Below are 19844 nucleotides of genomic sequence, written 5' to 3' on the forward strand. Positions count from 1 at the left end.
TTGAGAGTGAGTTACGGGATTTGTAGTGTGCGCCTACTAGACCACTCAACCGATTACTAGCCCGCGTGGAACAATAACAACAGAGTCCGAGCCAGCAAAGGGAGGATCATTGTGCGGTGCGATCGAATTCTTCGCACCCGTGGGTGGGAAGGAACAACTTTTCAAACGCAATGCCATGACAAAAGCTGGCTTCGAAAGTGGCAGAAAAATTGTTTTAGCCGAAATGATTGATCGGCTCGACTCCGGGCGGTTCTGTTCTGATCGGCGGCGGCGGCGGCGTATGTTCTGCATACGCAAGTGAGCCGGACATTGCGTTGGGTGGGTGTTGAGCGTTGGCTTATATTTTGTACCACTTCGACTGTAACTCTAGGCACCGGAATGCATGGGTTTCAGTGCGGGGCTCAAGATGCGGGCTTCGCCCGTGGGAGGGAGCCCCCCTGCTCGTGGCGTAAGATTTATAGCTCGAGCTTTCGTTGCTCGGCAGAAATTTGCTCTTGACGAAACCGATCATTGATCATCAGAGTGTTACACTTTCCAAGGAGAGTTTGACAATTCAGAATAAGTTTCCTCGTTTGGATCGTTATTTGACTAGTTGTTTATTGAGAAGCAATTTATGTTGTTTAAGCCATTTTGTTTAAGAACAATCAATCGAAAATGGCGCGACAAACGAACAGAGGCCGTGGAATACGTCGATCGGAGCATGGTTCGCGCCTTTGATCTTCCTTCTGACACGAATTGCAAATGGTGACAAACACACAGCCCAGACGCGGCCATTCGCTCCTTTGAACGTGCGGTGCAGTTAAAAAGAACACTTTTCAGAGGAAATCCTACCGCCGTCCGGTCGATAAACCACGGCGTACCCAGGACGTTCGCGACCGAAGGATTCCATTAGGCGATAAGCGACGAACCCCGCTCGACCGCAGTCTTCGTGGTTGGCCGAGTCGGTGCGTTGGTGCTACAAATAGTGCAATTTTTGAAAACATGTTCATCCAACGCCCCCAGGAAGGTGCTACATCGCGTCCGTTTCTGCCATTGTAAACACTAATGGGTGATTTGTTAAGCTGAAGGTACTCTCTCTCTCTCGTTGCGCTGCGTGCTATCGTGATCGTGTCGGACGCCGGATACAGCTGGGATACACGGGACACGCTTCCGTTCGGTTCGGTTTTGAGAAAACGGCTGATGATGAGTCACACTGCTAAGCGTGGTGCGTGGTTGGTGTGTACTAAATTTAATGATTCTCGTTCGCGCCCTGCGAAATCAGCAGCACGATTTGTTTTTGCATTCCGTGGCCATTGTTTACGTGGCGTGGTTCTTTCGGTGCGCCCCAAACAAACGCACGCCGTCACCGAACGTGACCCGATTGGCGATCGATTGCCAAGGTTTTGCGTGTCGTCTTCCGCAACATTCCTCGTTGGCGCGCGCTGCTACCGAGTTGAGACCACGGGTCGGGCGCAATTATAAATTATAACGACCGACCACCATCCCGGGAGCGTCGTAAGTTATCCGACGAGCAACCCCTTCTGTAGCGGAGTAGGTGGACCATCGTGGGGATGACCTTCGGCGTGCCACACGACACTGCGGTGGCGTGTGGGGGACCCTCTTATCCACCAAGAACCCGAAGGGCGGATGAATTATTCCAATTTACATACCATGTTCCGATGGTTCTGCCGGGTCCGGGTCCGGAGCACTTCTAAGCGATGAAGCAATCGGGTGATGGATCGCATTTAGAACGACGGAGGTTAGTTTCTAATTTTGCATCCCCTGCACGTCAGTAGTGCCCGTAGAAGGGTTTAGGCGACCGACGAGGCGTCGGGTCAAAGCGTGGTTAGGGTGCAGTCTTTGTGGCGCACCTTCTAGGAAGCTTCTTTATCCTTGATGGATCAATGTTGCGCTTAACACAATGTCACAAAACACAATCTCAACCTCATTCGATTTTCTTGTAACGGTACAGTTTGTAGCATTCGAAAGTGTCCCGACGATCGTATTTCATTTTCCGAATTCATTCGGGTTTCGGCGGTCGCTACGGCGCTACTTTCCTGCGCCGTCTTCGCCGTTACCTCATTGATAGTCCGATCAGGTTCGGGGATTTCTGTGTGTGTGACTGGGCAACTTTCGCTACTTTTCGCACAACGCCCCGATCGGAAGGTTCCGTTCGCAGCAAAACACGTTCCATCGATAAACGACGCGGGCTGCCAGAATGGCAAATTTCGAGATGCGCCACCGTGTGGCCAGAAACCCCTTGCCTTGGTGAGTGACAAGACATTCGAATCATACCGAGTGTGACCCGTTCCGTTCCGATGAATTAGTAGTCAGATTTAGTGAATCAATCGAAAGGCGGCGTTTTCGGAACAACACCCGGAACAGCGGAGTTGCGCTTTTGGCGGGAAGTCCATCAACCGACCACTCTCACGTTGATGCGCCAATCTTACTTACGTTGGGCCAATTTTTCGGTAATCATCAACCCTTTAATTGACCTCCCGGCACGTGTGAGGGTGTTATGCGATGTGTGTGCTGTCGAGTGGTGCGTTACATAACCGGAAGCCCATTCTCTCCGTCGTCGACCGGTCGCCGGAGGTCGTCCCAGTCGGCGCTTAGCCTTGGCCATGATATTAAACGATCGATGCATATTGCATGGAACGGTGCAACAACCCAACACCTATCCAGGCGCAGCGTGTTAACTCTACGACTGGCTGGCTGGCTACTGATCAATTAGTGACGGATCGATAGTTTGTTGTATCGATTACAACGTCAGCGGGGCAGGCCGGCAACGATCCTATGAGTAATCGGTGGCGGTGAGCGGTCAACTTGGAGCGTGACCTCACTGGCCGCTTGGTGACCGGTGTTAAACTTAATATTTTAATCTGTTTTGCCCAACCATGTCAGAAGTTGCTTGTTCCCATTACGATAGTCTCACGCTCAATTAACCTTCTCGCGGTGACCAGGAGCGCAGAAAACGGAAGTTGTTCCTCCGAAGCTCCGAAGCTGTGGTTTCATGTCACGCATGTTAAAATATGTAGATCGCCACACATCGCGACGGCCAGAAGCGCCAGAAAGCAAAACCAACAAGGGAGTTAGCAGCGGACCTCGAAATGGCCTGACAGCCCGCTGATGGATGGGCTTTACCGTTTCTAAGTGCTCCTTCAGAATGCGTTTAGTAGGTGAATGAGGTGCACCCTGGCCAGGAGGTGAGTGTAAGTAAACAGAGGGCCAGTCGTGCGTTAGCCGGCAGCCTTGGTGGTGTGACTGTTTAAAGTAATTTGCCCGCTACCTATTCCATAGAATAATGACTCAACTGCAGTCGGCCCGTTTTGCCATTATAGTCACGTTTGTTATCTTGAAGGATGCCTATGTGTGAATGGTTTTTCTGATTTGACAATGGTGTCAAAGTGTTGCTATTTTTCAATAAATTTCTTTCCATTTTTCGTACTTGATTGCGTTCGTTCGTTAATTTACTGTGCAAACACTATCAGCTACACAAAGTATGACCCGTATCTCTTCACGCAATAACAATCCTCACAGATCGAGTGCTGGTGCCAATGAATGCTAAGGAACGCCCTTCAGCGTGGGCCGTTCGACCGATTCCGGACAAAATTGCCCTTCAGCGGGCTGCTAGACCGACGGCGAAGTGGTATCTTGTGGCCCAAGTCAGTCGCCAATCGAGAATGAATTCATTCTGCCGTAGCACCAGAGCCGTCGGCTGGCCAGGCGCGTGGATTCTAGCGCCGACCGGCTCGCCGTCGAGATGGAATGTCCGGTAAGTCAGTTTCTGCGCCGTTTCTGCTGGGAGTATAAATTGATTTGCCATCAGCTCCTACGCGCGTACTCACTCAGCCCACCTGGAGCTGGTGGCGCTGCACACCATAAGTATCAGTAGTCGGGTCGGTCCAACGAAGCCCGCAACACTTCTCGCTGAGATCACCGGTACAACCACGCGGAACCGAGATTTGAGTTTCTGCACTCTGATGTCCCCGTGCCACAAACGGACGCGAGTGCCAGACCCATTTCCAGCGCGATTGACACCGGAGCCAACCACTGTCAACCGTTCAGCACATTCACCCCATTTGGACCGATTTGGGTGTTCCTGTTTTTAAGTTCCCCGGGAAGTCTCGCAGAATCGGAGTAAGACCCTGGTTGGCGTGGGATTGGCGGACTCCATTTAGGGAACCTCGCCTCGGGTAGTTTCACTGCCATGGTCGATGAACGCAGCGTCCTGTTCGGGCATTCGGTTTTGAATCTGTGGCCGCCACTGCGGACATCAATGTTGCTAATTATCTGATCTCCCGCCCGGGAGGGCGATTGTGTTCCGCTTTAGGAGCTTTTGGCTTTCGGGAATGGTTATGATTCTTTGCCAGATGAAGGTGATGACTAAGAACACTCATTTGTCTCTCTCTCTATCTCTCGGAAATGTGATCGTTGAAATGAGGTGGACGTGAGAAGGAGATTGCAACGCCATAGCTCTTGGCCAGTGGTCGTTGTAGTAAGGTCACTGAAACGTTTCAACTGCATTTTAAGCGAGCGCTCAATTATCGACTTTAAGATGCCAGAGTTTGTTAATTGAAATGCTGTATAAGGGATGGATCCTGTTGCTCAATTAAATGTTCACTACGCTTGGTTGTCTTTCTATCTCTTTTATTCCACTTTTAAAACTTAAAATCTATACTTTAAGTGTTTCGTTCTGCATTAGGACTTGCTTTATGTTATTCAAATAAGCTTTTCGACTCCCTTAGACAAGGGAGTCCCTATCGTAGGCAGTAGTCGTCGATCGTATAACGTTCTCCTCGCACCAGCTCAAGTATTCACATGCTTCATGAGTATTTTGTCGTAAGCTATCGGTGTTGCACCTGCAGGACATGCTGGAATACTCTCGGATGGGGGACCCGTTAGGAGCCGTAGAACCATTTGAAGTCGAATCCCTTCAGCCCGGCCTGCTTCTCCGTCTCTTCCCGGGGCGTTTCTTCGGGGGTCACCTTTTCGAACTTGATGTGAGGCTGGAACCCGAATTCGTTCGCTTTGTAGCTCACGCCTCGCCGGATCCCGTCCCGGCCGATCGCGTAGTAGCCTCCCTCCTTGTTGCCCTGCCGGTCGCCCTCCTCGTGGTGGCCATGGTAACCGGCGGTGTAGTTGAACCGATACAGCAACCCGTTCAGGATGTGCTGGATCATGTTGGCAGTGTGAATTTCGACTAACTTCATTGGATCATCGGACTCGCGCGTCGGTGGGCCGGTTGAACTACCGGAGGACGGTTTGGTTCCTGCGTTCGATCGCTCGCCACTGCTCGGTGTGTCTCGGCTAAACTCGGTCACCGATTTGCTATTCGGTTGCATACCTTTAGGCGGTTGACGTTCCGAACTCGTTCTATCGCTGGGCGTTCGCTCTTTCGACGCTCTTTCATCGGATCGTTCGACGGCACCACCGGAACCGGAAGCAGGACGCTGGCCGGCCGGGGTGGGTTTGGATGCTGCTTTGTCGATCAGCTTTTGAGGAGTGTCTTGCGCTCCGCCGACGGTGGGCGCTACCGTAGTCGTGGTCGTGGTCATCCCCGAGGAAGACTCGAGGTCGTTTTTGTTCACGATCTTGAACGGTGGCACATACTGGGTGCTCGTTTCGGGCTGCGTGGTGGTGGTGGTAGTGGTCGTGATGCTGCTAGGTGGCTCCGGTATTTTGCATCCCGAGCAGGCCGCAATATTCGACGGTTTGGGCGTGGTAAGCGGAACGATCGTCTTGGCGGTGGTTATGATACGGAACGGTTGCGGAGTGGTCGAAGGAGTGGTCCGGGTGGCGGTCGTCGCCCGTGGAGTCAACGGGAGGGCCTGTGCGGGTGGGGGCGCCGTCGGTCCGAGCTTGTAGTTTTTCATGCTGACAATCTTAAAGTTACCGTCCTCGTCGGTGGCATACACCGTCACGTGGTAAACGTTGTCGGCGGTGATGAACCCAAACTCGCCCATAATGATTCCGTTTTTATCTGTTGGCCGCGAAGCCCCCGGGGGGAAGAGGTGCAGTTTGGAAGAGATTTAGTAACTGGCGGCGACAGTCCTGTGGGCGGCGCGCCATACAAACCTTTCGATTCCTTCCGATGCTGGTGGCCCTCGATGTTGAACCCGAACTCGTACGGCCGGATAGGGCCGTCGTAGTACTTCGAGGCGGCCCGGACCATCGTGAGGAGGAGCAGGAGGATTATCTAGGGAAGGGAATGAAGATAATGGTTGATTTGTGACAATCGTTTTGCCCCGAACGATACGCGTAGCTTCAAACTCGTAACGCCTCTCAGCGCCCCGGTGCGGGATGATTTGTTGGCAAATTTTAAGTAGTTTTTTTGGGTTTCGTTTCGGCAAAACAACCAAAAAGTGCGTCATTCGTGTCGCCTGACTCACGTGGCGGTCGGTCGAGCGGGCAGGCGGGCGGGAGGCCGAGCAAGGTCGCGCGGGTCGGCCTGATAGCGAATCCTAGTCTCAAAAAATGCACAAATGTTAATTTGATCATGGGGACCTGGGGCCGTTGCTGAGTTTGGAGCGGAAAAAAGATATCAAATCAGTTTCGTACAAATGGCTCCTCAACGCGCACCTTTTTGGCGGGCATCTTCATTCCTCCGGAGCCATATCCGAAGATGTATTGTTGTTTTTTGGTTTTGTTTCCTTAATACGCTTTTAAAATCAACATCGTCAACGCCGGCGATGGTGGGCTGATGTCAGAGGTGCCAGTGCCGGTGGCGACGGCCGCAAGGATCTCGCCGGTCCATCTCGTCCTAACCCGCGGGGCATTCGGTTCTCAAGAATCTGGCACTTCCGACTGGCCGTCTACCGTGGACGTGGGCCGCAAAGTTCATAAAAAAGCGCCTCTCGCCGTGAACCCCACGAACCGCACGAGCACCGAACGCGATACGATCGATAAGCTCGGCGCGCTTGGTGACATAAGCCGCGCTCGTCTTCCTCCCCGAGCCCCCCCTTGAAGCCAGGTGGTTGCGACCACGGTGTGAGTCACGGCGATGCGAACGAGGTGCAAAGCGTGGCCGGCCGTGTTTTGTTGAATATTGATTAAGCATAAAATGTTGAGCACATTGCGGCCCGCAAAGGTTGGACGCTTCGTTTTGCTGTTTTTTTTTCTAGCTGAATTCTGGACAGCTGAATTCGGCTTAATGCCACAGATTTGTGCTCTTCACCGAGATGGCCACGATCGATTAACTAAGGATTATGGGGCCAGCGATCGGTTTGATGTGCGTTTTTCTAGTCGGTGCTACCGTTACCGAGTAGGTTCATTTGATTTTTATAAGCTCATTATGGCTGTCCGATCTTCATCACTCACCCGGTGCGACCTACTTGGAGAGCGTCATAATATTTTGACGCTCGGGATAGTTTACGATGGCCAGTTTACAACTCAATCTAGGGTTGGCCGTTCAGAAGTATGCACATCGAACCGTGGCGTTTTTAACGAAGCTATTTTACACTCACTCTGTCGGTGTCTGTCTAATTGGTTGTTGATTTATGGTGTTGATTAAAATAATCTTCAATTGAATACCCCGTACGGTAGCACCGGGCCAAGCATTCTGTGTCCATATTGGACTATTGCACCACGCGATCCGCCGACCTCAACACGGATGCTGTTCTGAGTCCTTTAGCGCAGGAATTTATGGCCGCTCACCGTGCGCATCACGACTTCAATCTCAGCAACTTCGAACGGGCCGGATCGGTGAGTCCTGTAGCCCTATGCTGCGCCCCATCGCCACGAAGATGCTACAACCTCACCCTTGAGCGGGGCATCGGCAGTGTTTGAATAATTAGCTGCATCGACCACAAGCGCACAACCCGGACCCTGACGTGATGGACGCGATCGTCACATTGGATCACCGCAATTGAGGGACGACGAAAACGAAAAACCTTTTTCGTCGCATAACGCCAGCATTCATCCGTGGCCAAACGCTCGCCAGCTTATCATTTCTATGCTTCTATCACGCGATCGGCGATCGGCGGATTGCGATCTTCAAGCCCCCCATCGGACATCGAACGGCGAAGGAAAAAGGTGTTCGTTCGGCGATATTTATGTGCATATGCTAAACACGATCTTGGGCTAGGGAAAATCGTCGCGATCGATTGATGAATGAATGCCACGCGAGGTGGGGTTACGCGAGGGCCGCGCCAAGGGCTCGGGGGGGTTCGATGTCACTCTCGGAGTCGCCGCCGTCGGAGGAGGTCGGAGATGACATTTCGCATCGCGAAGGGTGGGTCTCTGGGAATACTGGAAGGGAGGTTTTGCGTTGCAATATTGTCATAATCGGTCGATCGTCGATAAAAGTCGGGTAAGGCCAGGCCATTTGGCGAGTGCTGAATCTACGACCTGCAAACTGCATTGTGCTGGCCGGGGTGTTAACCGACCGGGGCGGTTTTAGCACGCGACAGCCGATATATCGGGCAACGAGCGTGGCGCAAAGGGTTGCGGATAGAGATGCTACGATAACTGGCAACTCAAACAGCCAAGAGTTGACACCGGAGCGCATCAGATTGGAGTCATCTCTGAGTGGGTGGCAAATATTGCTCCATGCTGCTGATTTGAAAATAGTTTTCAGTCTCGAAGCGACCGCCATGAAGATGTACAGTTAGTGATCGGCGTGTCAGCTGTCCATCGGCGGGTCCATGGGAGTTTGTTTCTCTCGCCACAAAAACCGGTGGTCGTCGCAGAAAAAAATATAATTGAAATGCAAAATTAGTACCGAAAAGTACCGAATCGATGCCATCATCGTCTGCCTGGCCCGACCAGGAACGGCCATGGATGGCTGGTGCTTTGGTAAATATTTGTAGAAACCACGAGGCGCGAACTTCCTGCTGCTGTTGCGGCATCGGCTGGCGTCTTAGACATGCCGCGTGGAGCTACCGGCAAATTACGCTCAGAATGCCGCACGATTGAGGGGCCTTTAATTTCCCAGGCAATTAAAACACACACAACACACACACTGGACTGAATATTGCGATGTTTGCCGATCGATCGGTGGCTTCCCCAATCGGTTCTTTTATGGAAATTCGGAACCCGGATTTCACAGCCACTCCAAGACTCGTTTCGTTCCTATGGCATTCCGACCCGGGCAGGCGCAGTAGTAACGTCCACTCGGATCACGGACCGAGCTGAATCGAACCAGAATGGACGAAAAAATCGTCAAACGTCAGGTGCAAATTGTAGTTTATGTAAATTTGTTTACAACCGCCACCCGGAGTGCCAAAAGGAGTACCCGTTATTGGTTTGGGTTTGCTGCATGCATTCGACGAAAAATCCACGCTCGTGGGCGCGTTTTTGATGACCGAAAATCGGTGGCCACGCAAACCACGCAATCAACGAGTGTCGTTGAAGTAGTTTCAAAACAAACCCACCATATATTCGTGGCACGCATTGTTGGGATGAAGTTATGAATTTTATAACACATCTTGACGTCCATCATCATCTTCGCAGGCGCTTGAAAGCGTCCTTCGCACCCCGATCGCTTATGAATTCCAATGAGACAAGAAGGGGTTAAAAGGTAGATAATTAACCCTTGATCATTTCTTTCCCCCAACAGAGACACTGATAGTTCGGATTCCACCTTTTGATAGATCCTTTTTTCTACTCTGGTTGTCACTTACCAGTACTTTCGATTTCATTTTCCACTGTTCGGTTGCGTTCTTTACTCGAGGAGCTTACTTCTTTGAAATAGACACTTTTGTGTCTATTGTTTCTTTTTACGGTTATGTAACTATTAGCTTTGCCTAGCGTTTCAAAGCCATTCGTTGGATCATGACTTTATCACAGCACTGGTCGGAGATTGGCTTTCCTTTTCCTCGTATTGGTTCCAATTTTCTTCCTTGCACACCCGGATTTCTTCCCGGAAACTCACGAGCCGGATTGCGCAACTAGAAACTGGGGCCGGGCCACTTGACGACACTCATCATAATCCGATGGCCGATGTTTGGCGAAAGATCGACGATCGATCGAACGGTTCCGCGAGCCAAAAGCTGATGTTACCCGCGCGACGGTACAGAACGTATTGGGCGTTCTGTCGTTGGCTGCAGCATCGAGCGGCACTAGGAAAAGCCACTACGACCCCATCGGCACGGCTAGCACGGCTGATATCGCTCGCCGAGAACGGGTGGACCGGGCTTGTGGTGGGCTCAGCTCCACCGCAGATCGCAGACCCGAGATCGAAACCGGCTGACTAGCCCCGGGCTGCGCTGGTGACGTCGCCGTGTGGTCGTGCTTACGATCGCGGCTTCGAACCGCGTGTGGTGGGAATCTTCGCGGGATGATCTTTCACTTAGAAATGCAGAAATGCCAAACTTGATACGAGGCTCGGTTGATGAAAGATTAATCAAATTGGTAAGTTATGTGATAGAAAAAGGCCCAATAGAAATGCTCCAAGAAATGCCATATTTTGTCTGCTAAACAAATGTTGCCCCGTAGTGGCCAGAATGATGATGACACTGATTAAGATTTTCACAGCAATAAGTTTGCGCCGAAGCCGCGCGGGATCGTGTTACCGAGCGCCGCGCACCGAGCACCGGGAGGTGTTAAAATGCCCCTTTTACACCGATTGTTCCGAGGTGCAATCGTGACAAATGGTTCCTGCCCGATCGTAAAATGGCCCTTGTGCTTTCGGAAGAGAAGCGTTTCGCAGCGACTCTTGATTAATTGTCGTAGGAAGAGCCGGTAACGGTCGATCCTTAACGATGATATGCTTCGATTGTTGTACGCCACCCAACCCGCAACATGCCCGTTCGGGCGCCCGTTGTAATCCGTTCGGCTCCAGCGGCCGGCTGGCCTTCCGCGCGACCCGGAGGTCCCAGCCCGAACCCCTGCGCTTTCGTCACTGCGCATTCTTTTCGCACTTTTCGCACCCCAGCACCCCGGCCGATCGATCGATACCTCTCGAGCACACGGTGGCCCCAAACATTGCCAAACCTGGCGCAGGTCGTGCGCATTGCGTAGCCAGCGCCTTTGTGGAGCCGTCGGAGCTGAGACGACAAACGTGTGGTGGAAGACAGCTTGGCGCATGTTGAACTTCGCACTGCGCAAGGTGCCAGAAAGGTGAAAGATCGTGTTCCGGGCCCGAATCTAAGGATGTAGCCCGTTCGTTTGTGCGATGTTTGTCGAATGTCGTCAGCCCATAAGGAAGCTCGTTATAATGCAGCGTGAAGATGCGTTCGGCGGGAAAAATGATATGGGCAGCTCGGATGGCCTTCAGCCGTTAGACGGCATTGACGCGTGACCCACGTCCACCGCACAATAAAACGGTACGGGGCCCGGGCCCCAATTTGGAGAACAAGTTTGGGAGTTCGTGCAGTTTTATGGCCCCGTCCCGGACACTTGCTCCTTTCGTGGAACATAATCCGGTGGGTTGCTTTTTGTTTGCTCTCTAACTTTCGATAGAATCAGTTTCCATACAATGTAATATCTCAACAGGTGTCCTGTCCAACTAATAAAGAGCTCCGTTTTACTCAGTTGAATCAATGTTATGGCCATTGTCGATAAAAGCTCACCCGAACGATCAATCATAGGCGCAGAACAGGACGGCGAAAGCAGCATGAAAAATCGCCTATAATCGTGTTCATTAATTTAAATGTCACTGCAAAACGGAGGGATCAAACTGCGGGCTCAAACGTATCTATCATTTGCATTGCGATGGAGCTCCATAAACTAACGAACTGGCGACAGACGAGTGATCGTAACGCAATTCGTGAACTTTTCTATTCAAGGGATTCTGAGGACTGGGTAAAAGTTTTCGTTTGTATCAAAAATCCCCAAATTTACATTTACACGAGTTTTTGATTGATTTTGAATTGATTGAAAGTAAATTTTGATGATGATTTATCGTTGTTCAAAATCATTATTCAATTATTAAAAATCATGCAAACTTTTGTCACATACTGTTACGGCCCACCGTTACGTGTTCGAAAAAGTTCACTCGATCCGCGCTGAGCTTTCACGGGAGCTTTCACGAAAAGCTGCACACACATTTCAAGCCCAACACGATCGTGTTCCAAGAATGTGGCCGGAAATCGTTTGTAGTAGTAGTAGTAGTAGTAGTATATTTTGCACGTTTGATTTGGTGGTTTACATAGTAGTTTGCCAATTGACTCTTAATGCGTACAGTTTCCTCCTCCTCATTATCGTATGAATTTGATACCTAATCTGGTGGTAACGCATTTTTCGTTATTTAACCTTTGTTCGGGGCTGGAGACGAAGATGCAGGAAAACTTTTTACAAGAAAAAACCTGCGGTGGTTGGTTTTAGAAGTAACTTAAACATATTTTAATTGTTTCTAACATAAGATTATTGGGCTTATTTCCTAACTAATTTACATTTGGTTGAGCAGGTTGGGTAGTTGTGTGTCCTATTTCCTGTACTTTTCTGTTGTTTTGAAGGAAATTCTGTGTCAACTTTGCAATGTGTTGGTGGAAAGTGGGGATTTGCAGCATTTTTGAACAACGGCTTGGGATCCGGAAATCGTTTCTTTTGGTTTGATCTTTTGAGTGATCGTTAACAGTTGTCCTCTTGGACTCTTGAAATGGTTCTCTCGGTGGTCAAAATTATTTTTAATTTCAAAATCGAATCTAGGCCCCCGGTTTTGGGGCTCAATAGTTTTGATAACATTTAAAATGCAGAAAAGAGAAGAACGTTTGATTGCAGGTCTATCTTTCTGGGACTGCATTCAGTCGCCGGTGGCCACCTGCTTTATGAAGCTGTTATGCAAATGGATTATGGAAATCCGAGAGCATCGGCTCCGTTTTTTTTGTTCCATTTGCCGAGGGCATCTTCATTTTTCATTGTGTTCAATGTGAGTTTGATCAATAAGACTCTCTGACCGAGGACAGCCAACGGAGCGCGCCGGGTTTCGCAACCGATGCGACACTCGATTTGGGCTGCGATCATAAAATTCTAGAGCCAAGCCTTTTTATGCGCCAACTATACGCCGATGGCTCGCCGAGTGTGTGCATCGCAAGGTCAGTCCTTCGTAGCGCCCTCTACCGATCGCTATTTATGACACCTTAAATCTTTTCTTTTTCGGATGATCGATGCAAGGTTAACGAGGAAAGTGAGTTGAGCGCCTTAACGATTCAACTTTGAGGATGCGTGAAGAATTTAATGTTCGGATGCTGCGTGTCGCCGTTGATGGCATGCAATAACAAAGGTCCAGGTTTTCGTTTCTCCCCAATGAGTTTATTATTCCAGTGTGGTTGATGTTACATTTAATGGCAGTTGGTGTCACCATAGGAAAGGGCAAAGGAAAAACATAATCTCTTCTAAGGCCACAGGAAGAGGATCAGAACACTGCATCCTCTTCCACGGCAAAGGGCAGGTAACTTTAGGTCAACAGAACGCCACAGGCACAAGGGTCCTCACGGCGTCCCGTTTCTTTCGCGCCGGGTTCCGCGCGCAGAGACTTAGCGATAGTGAAGTAAAAGTAGGAAAGTATGAACAAAAACTGTACACATTACGGTCGTTGAAGTTGCTTTGTGCTTTGTGGGCGCGTACATGCGCGCGTGTGTGTGTGCATTCGGTTGCCGTGCCTTGGCTCTGGTGTGCTGGTGCCGGGGTGAACCGTATTTCTACAACGCGGGTGGTTCCATTTCCCGGCGGTTCACCTGCACGGGGCAGTGGGTGGGTGCTCGTTCGTACTGATCCACCTTAGACGGCCGGCAGATGGGCGCCTTCCGGGTGGAATCCGTTCTCGTCGGCCAAGTAGGTCACGGTGTAGACCACGCCGTCGGGGCCGGTGTACGAGTAGGAGCCGCGGACAACCAGAGCTTCGACGTCATCGCCCAGCTTCTTCAGCTCAGCCTGCTCCTCGCGCTGGTGACCGTCGCTGGTTTCGAAACTGTGGAATACAAACACACACACACACACGCGTGATCGATCGTGATTAGGAAAGATCGCCCCCTCAGAGTGGTGCATCGTTGCGCAGGAGTGATGAAGGGTCACCAAGGTATCCTTGAGCGTGTTTTAGCCGGTGGAACTGTGGGTTTCCCAACGATCGTGCGCCAGACTGGACGCCCGAATGACGCCAAAATGACTAAACAAACAGCGCGACGCGATTTGGTTAGCGCTCATCGCTCGTTTAACGCCTCAGCAACGTTCGTGTGCTGGCACTGGCCGCACCTGGTTGCTCAATCCACAAGCTACCCCATATCAACGGCGCATTTAGCGCGTTCACACATTGCATTATCACATTTCCCGGTTTCGGGTCGGGTTCGTCGCTTAAAAGTCACCACCCGGCGCAAGTCTTTCGTTTGGGCACTGTTCAACCGGCAATCACCAACAGGGGACACTGCGACACTTACGCAAACTTGTAGCCATCGACGCCGATGTTGTCGTTCTCGTACTTCAGGACCTGCGCGTTCTTGGAGTCATCGAGCGGCGCGGCCAGGGCCAGGGCGAGCACGAAAGCGAAAGCGAAGATGGTTTTCATGTTGGGCGGCTAGGACACACACACGACAGTAAGGCTGATAAGCTGATTAGAGGGGCCAACGGGTAGAAGCGACTGATGCCGATAGCTGGCCCGTGGAGCTCTTTTATACATGTTCGCGAGCAGCAGCAGGATACGCGAGCCCCTTGGGGAGGGATGACCACCACCGCTGTGCGTGTGTGTGACCGCTGGCTCACATCGCGACGAAGCCACGTACGTGCCGTTTTGGGGCGGGCTGAGATGAGATGAGCGGGAAATTTAAATACAATCATCCGATCTTCGTCGTGCGTTGCTGTTCTGGCATATTTCTTCTTTTGCACACACCCGGGCTCCGGATTCGGGCGGGCGGTTTTGTGTCCCGCTCCGGCGCTTTCGCACGATCGGGCATGCGTCACCTGCCAAGAAAGGTGGACGACGGCGCGAGGACGCTGGCGAAGATGGGCGCAAGATTATCGCCGTGCCGTGCAAGGTGTCAATGAGATCCAGAGGGTGCCCTAGACCAATCGATAGCCGCAAGACTTCAGCGGACACCGGAGAGGTGGGTAGCGCGATTTTTATTGCATTCGAAGGAGCAGCCCGTTGCCCAAAATGTCACCCGCGGTGGTGGCCCGCGTTGCGACACTATTTGGTGGACAAACAAACGCCGGACGCTCGCTCGCCGGAGAAAAGTCTATAAAGTGGTTACCTTCGGCAAGGTTAGCTTCGGCGGCAGCCGGTGGCAGTGGAATGTCGCTATCGATACTTGAAGCGAGCCGCGCCCGAACGGTTTTTAACCAAACAATGATTGAGATTGTGCCGCCACCGCCGAGCAATTGGTTCGATGCGGAAACGGCAAGCTCGTGGCGGGTCGAAAAGTGGTCGATAATATCTTTAAACGATTATTTAAAAAATCCCGTCTTGAGAGTGCTTAGGAACTGACTTTACAACATCTCCGAAATGGCGAGAATCTCTTGAAAGAGGTGCCGCAGACAGGATCCGGCTCCGAAATTAAGATAGTCACTTTCAAGACCCCGCCTTCGGGACGACCACTTGGCGGTTCGGCAACTCAAAGTACCGACCGCAAACTCGCCATAATTCTTCCGATAGTACGCAAATCGCACCTCGGACCGCTGATCGCGAAGCGTGCTAAGCTGACACGCGTAAGCGGCTTTGGGCGATAGTTGTGCCGGGTCGGACCTCAAGAATGGGCTGCAGCTGCAGCCGCCGGGTTCATCAGCTGAACTCGATCGGTCTGCGATGGCCGACGGCACCGCGAGCGACCATCGCTTAATCCGATTAGCATAAACATAAATGTATGCCTGCCGCCACACACGCACGCCTGACATCAACGCCTGGGCGCTTATCACGCGTCTGTCACCTTGAAACTGACGCCTAGCCACCGAATCCGTCATCGGGGTGTCCCTCAAAACTGCAGCCCACCAGGGCAGCTTGATGAGTATGCTTATACTGCACGCTATCGTCACATGATCGCTTAGACCGATCGGTTGCCCTTCGTTGACACCGAAGTCAAGGGCGTCCCGTCAGAAACAGGACGCGAACGAAAGGGAAAACTGGGCCCCCAACCGGTCGAGGTGTGTCCGATCGGGGCAGATCGACCGGCATTTCCTTCGTGGGTCGCCGCACGAGATCGTCTCCGTGCGCGGTTAATTTTGGCTCACATTCAAATGTTAAAATTAACATCACGTCTAACTTTGGCTCGTTTCGGTCACCGCGGGGCCCCCGCAGGACCTCCCGGCAGATGAGCACCGGCTGCTATTTGGAAATAACCTGTTTTTCCGCGATCGAACCGCGCGGTGGACAATCAAACGAATCTCTTCGGCTTGGGGACTGCTGCTGCTGGGAAGAACACAACACACCGACCGCGCGCATCGTTTGCTTCCCAGCGAAACCTAGACCCCGTTCAAGGTCCGCTTAATTTGGTATGCAAATTGCCCGGTTGGATTGATCAGCTTGATCCTCCGTCGAAACCGAAGGTGGTGGCGGCTGCCAGTGCTTTTCATGCCCACAGATTGGGACGCCAATTTCCCCGCGAGTCGCCTATGTTGAAGCATTTTGCATTTTACGGACACCGATGGTGCTAACCGGCTGCGAATGGCCAGAACGGAAGAATAAGACCAGCACGCGATGGAGAAATCTGAGACCCCGCTAAACGGACGTTCTGGACGTTGAAGGGCCTTTTGGGGAAATTGGTCTTCACACACACGCACAATATCTGACCTTTACCCGTTGAAGCGTCGGTGATGGTAATCGTGGACAAGGATTAACTAATGCCTTCAGAAAAATGGGATGTGTTTTGAGAGCATAAATCTTCCAGAGGCGGTGCGCGCGGCCGGATACATTCTTTATGGTTGTGCTTAGAAAAGTCGTGCTCAGCTTAAAAAAAGGATGCTTCTTGCGGTGATCGTGCAAGCGACAAATTTGTCAACCATCGGCAGGTTCGCAGTCAACTCCAGGATGTCATTTCTGCTAAATGTGTACATTCGTGTGTTCCGGCTTGCGGTTTGTCGAGTAAACAATTTTAGATCGAACGCCAATCGCGAATCACTCGACGTAATTCCGTCAGACGCCGCCGAGAAGACAGAGTTTGCGGAGTGACGTTCGCCAAATGACAGAACTCCAGGGGCGGGAGTCCGGAGAAGCAAACCGGAACCGGTTTTTTTGGCTACAGGGAAGATTCTTCACCGAGCCCCTACGACTCGATACGGCCATTTACGGTACATCAAAACATGACTGGTGTTATGTTGTATGAAATGTATTTTCGCGCTCTCCTTCGAACAGTACCTAATCAGATCCGGAAGTCCGGGCTATCACTAGTGTGGTGTTTGTGTTTGGGTGGAGTTGTAAACTCCTACAGCCGGCTCAGGGTCTGGACGTACTCGTTCGGGATGTGAGCGCCCTCCGGGTGGAAACCATCCTTGTCGGCCACGTACTGCACCTCGTACTCCTGGCCATCGGTGGCCACGAACTTGAAGTTACCCTGCACGTTGACGGCGGCCTCTTCACCGGCCGTTTCGCCCTGTTCCTGGCGCGCGATGCCATCATCGGACTCGAACCTAAAGGAAGACGATGAGTGTCGGAGTGGAAGTGGAAGAATTGGGCCCCCGCCGGGGCGGGGGGAACTTACGCAAACTTGTAGCTTCCGTCGCCTTCCTGCACGTTCTCGTACCGCAGTATCTTGGCGTTCTGGTTGGCAACAGCCACGGCAACCAGGGCGGCGAGCAGGGCGAATGCGATCAGAGTCTTCATGGCGGAGTGTTGGTTGGTTGGCTGCTCGGCTGGGAATGCTACTGCTGCGGCGGCGGCGAGGACGTGTGAATCCGTCGAAGGCTGGCGAAGCACAATTCGTTAGCACGCCCGGCCCATGCTTTTCTTTTATATACGCTCCGGTTGGCCGCGGCCACGCTAATATCTTATGCAAATTTCCGGTTAGAACGGTGTCGGCGTCCACTTCGCCGATCGGGCACCCGCCCCGGGATAGTGGAAGTGCCGATCGATCTGGGTGGTGCCCCCTGTCAAGCACGACGACGACGACTTGGCAAAACTCGAATCGAGTTTCACGGCTTTCGCGACTCCTCCTGCAGCGCGACTGGAGGGTGTTTTATGGGACAGGACTTGGGCGAAACCTGGATCGGGCGAAAAAATCGGAGCAGACGCAGCTGCAGCAAGGTGTCCCGGTGGGGCCACAATGTCTACACGGTGCGAGGGCCTGCGCGAACGCCATCGTGTGGTCCGTTTCGTTCCCTTTCCGGCGGTGCCCGCTGCGTTTGCTTTCATTGATAAAATCGCCACTCATTAGCATAAGCATTAGCCGGCAAGTTAAAGTTATAACCAGCGTGCCGGGTTCGCCACAGGTGGACAGACTCAGGTCTTCTTCGGGTCTTCCGTTCAGGACACTAGGCTGGGGATCCGTGGGGAGTTTCCGCTCCGTTGCATTAATACATCACACCCCAGGAAAAGGTCACCGTTTTAATGATTGCCGTAGAGTGGAGCGTTCAATGGACACGATAATGGATACCGGGCCACGGTAATTCTGGGAACGGTCCTGAATCGACGATCTTTTAACGATCGAGCATTAAAAGATTTTGATGATCTTTTAATGCTCGGTACGATGCGTACAGACGATTCACTTTATCGCCGACTCTTTCTTTCTTAATCTTATCACGGACGCTACGCGGCTACGTATCAGGATCGTGAGCGATCGCGCAGAGCTTCTCGTAGTACAGTGATCGTAGTGGTACAATTTTCACCCGAAACCGGTCCCCTGTTTCTAAGTGATGCTGTTGCTTGCTTGAAGCGAGCCTTGAAGCGAATGGCGACCATCAGCTAATCAGTAAAACTAGTTCTGCTGATGCTGATGCTGCCCGCCCGTCAAGCCATGCCGGAAGCGTGCAGATATCGAATGATTTTCACGAATAATTTATACTCCTTTTTTTTAGCACCGACGAAAACCGCGCGCTGGAATCACTTTGGCAGTGATGCAATGGGCCCCAAAACGACGATCCACGGATCCACGGTGTCGCCTTCACAGGCTGATTATGCTTGCTGCTTTCCTCGCCGCGGCCACACGCCGTTTATGCAAAATCAGAACGAAAGAAATATCGGCTACGATTATAGATCCAAACCAGTTCGGGGCAAGCGGTCGGTCGAACGGCGGAACACGAAACGTGTTCTAATCGCGTCGCTTTCCGTGCGGTCGCTTTCCATGCGGTCGCTTCCCCGAGAGGCGCCCCTTGGCCCCGTCCTTCGATGCTCTTCGGCGCGTACTGATGTAAGCGAGGCGTATGCAGCGCGCATCAAGTGCGCCCATCTTCACCTTCACTTTCATCGAACGGTGCCAAAAAAAACGGAGATCGGAACCCGAAACCGGTTATCCGGTTCGGGGGACGTGTGTGCTCAAATTAGACTCGCGAAGCAACCTGTCACGCGTGTGTCACACCGGCACGAGCATCTGGGGCCGTCTTCGGACACACACTTGAACACCGGTGGTGGTCCCGCCCAATCGCGCCCGGCGTGACCTTCGCAGGCGTGAAAGTTCAAGATCTCATCGTAATCAAACACCAATTCTAATTGCCTTCCTTGCAAACATCACCAAGATTGGCGATGTTTCGTTTGCTTTGGATTTGCCCAATGTTGTGAAATGGCCCCAGGATTTGGCGGTGCACCAAGAAGGCCGAGTGGCATGCGCCCAGCTTCCGGTGCCAGGGGCGAGTGGAAGACCGTGACATCAAGAGCTGCGAGAATAATGCTCGTGTCGTGTAGGAGATCGTCAATGCCATTTCTCCAACCGACGTGATCCCCACGGACTGCTGAATCATGGATTGGGCAATTGGCCGGTGAAGTGTATTTCCCCAGGACGACACGCAACGTTATTGATGATTTTACTGACTTCTCTCTATTTGCAGTGCGCGCGATCATCTAACTTGAA

General features: G+C 51.9%; 3 protein-coding genes across 3 annotated transcripts; all 3 read right to left on the minus strand.

The window, feature by feature from the left end:
- Positions 1-4880: 4880 nt before the first annotated feature.
- On the minus strand, positions 4881-8041 carry LOC128268177 (protein lethal(3)malignant blood neoplasm 1). The gene is made up of 3 exons (XM_053005203.1): positions 8027-8041; positions 6058-6178; positions 4881-5962 (listed from the first exon to the last, which is right to left on the minus strand). Exons 1-3 carry the CDS (start codon positions 8039-8041, stop codon positions 4881-4883), a joined length of 1218 nt encoding a protein of 405 aa, XP_052861163.1.
- Positions 8042-13641: 5600 nt separating this feature from the next.
- On the minus strand, positions 13642-14422 carry LOC128267044 (flexible cuticle protein 12-like). The gene is made up of 2 exons (XM_053003835.1): positions 14295-14422; positions 13642-13831 (listed from the first exon to the last, which is right to left on the minus strand). The coding sequence occupies exons 1-2, from the start codon at positions 14420-14422 to the stop codon at positions 13642-13644; spliced, it is 318 nt and encodes a 105-aa protein (XP_052859795.1).
- A 2845-nt stretch (positions 14423-17267) lies between these two features.
- Positions 17268-17665, minus strand: LOC128268576 (larval cuticle protein 65Ag1-like). The gene is made up of 2 exons (XM_053005702.1): positions 17544-17665; positions 17268-17472 (listed from the first exon to the last, which is right to left on the minus strand). Exons 1-2 carry the CDS (start codon positions 17663-17665, stop codon positions 17268-17270), a joined length of 327 nt encoding a protein of 108 aa, XP_052861662.1.
- Between the last annotated feature and the right edge of the window lie 2179 nt (positions 17666-19844).

The sequence above is a fragment of the Anopheles cruzii genome, chromosome 2 (assembly GCF_943734635.1).
Source record: "Anopheles cruzii chromosome 2, idAnoCruzAS_RS32_06, whole genome shotgun sequence".
Classification (NCBI taxonomy): domain Eukaryota; kingdom Metazoa; phylum Arthropoda; class Insecta; order Diptera; family Culicidae; genus Anopheles; species Anopheles cruzii.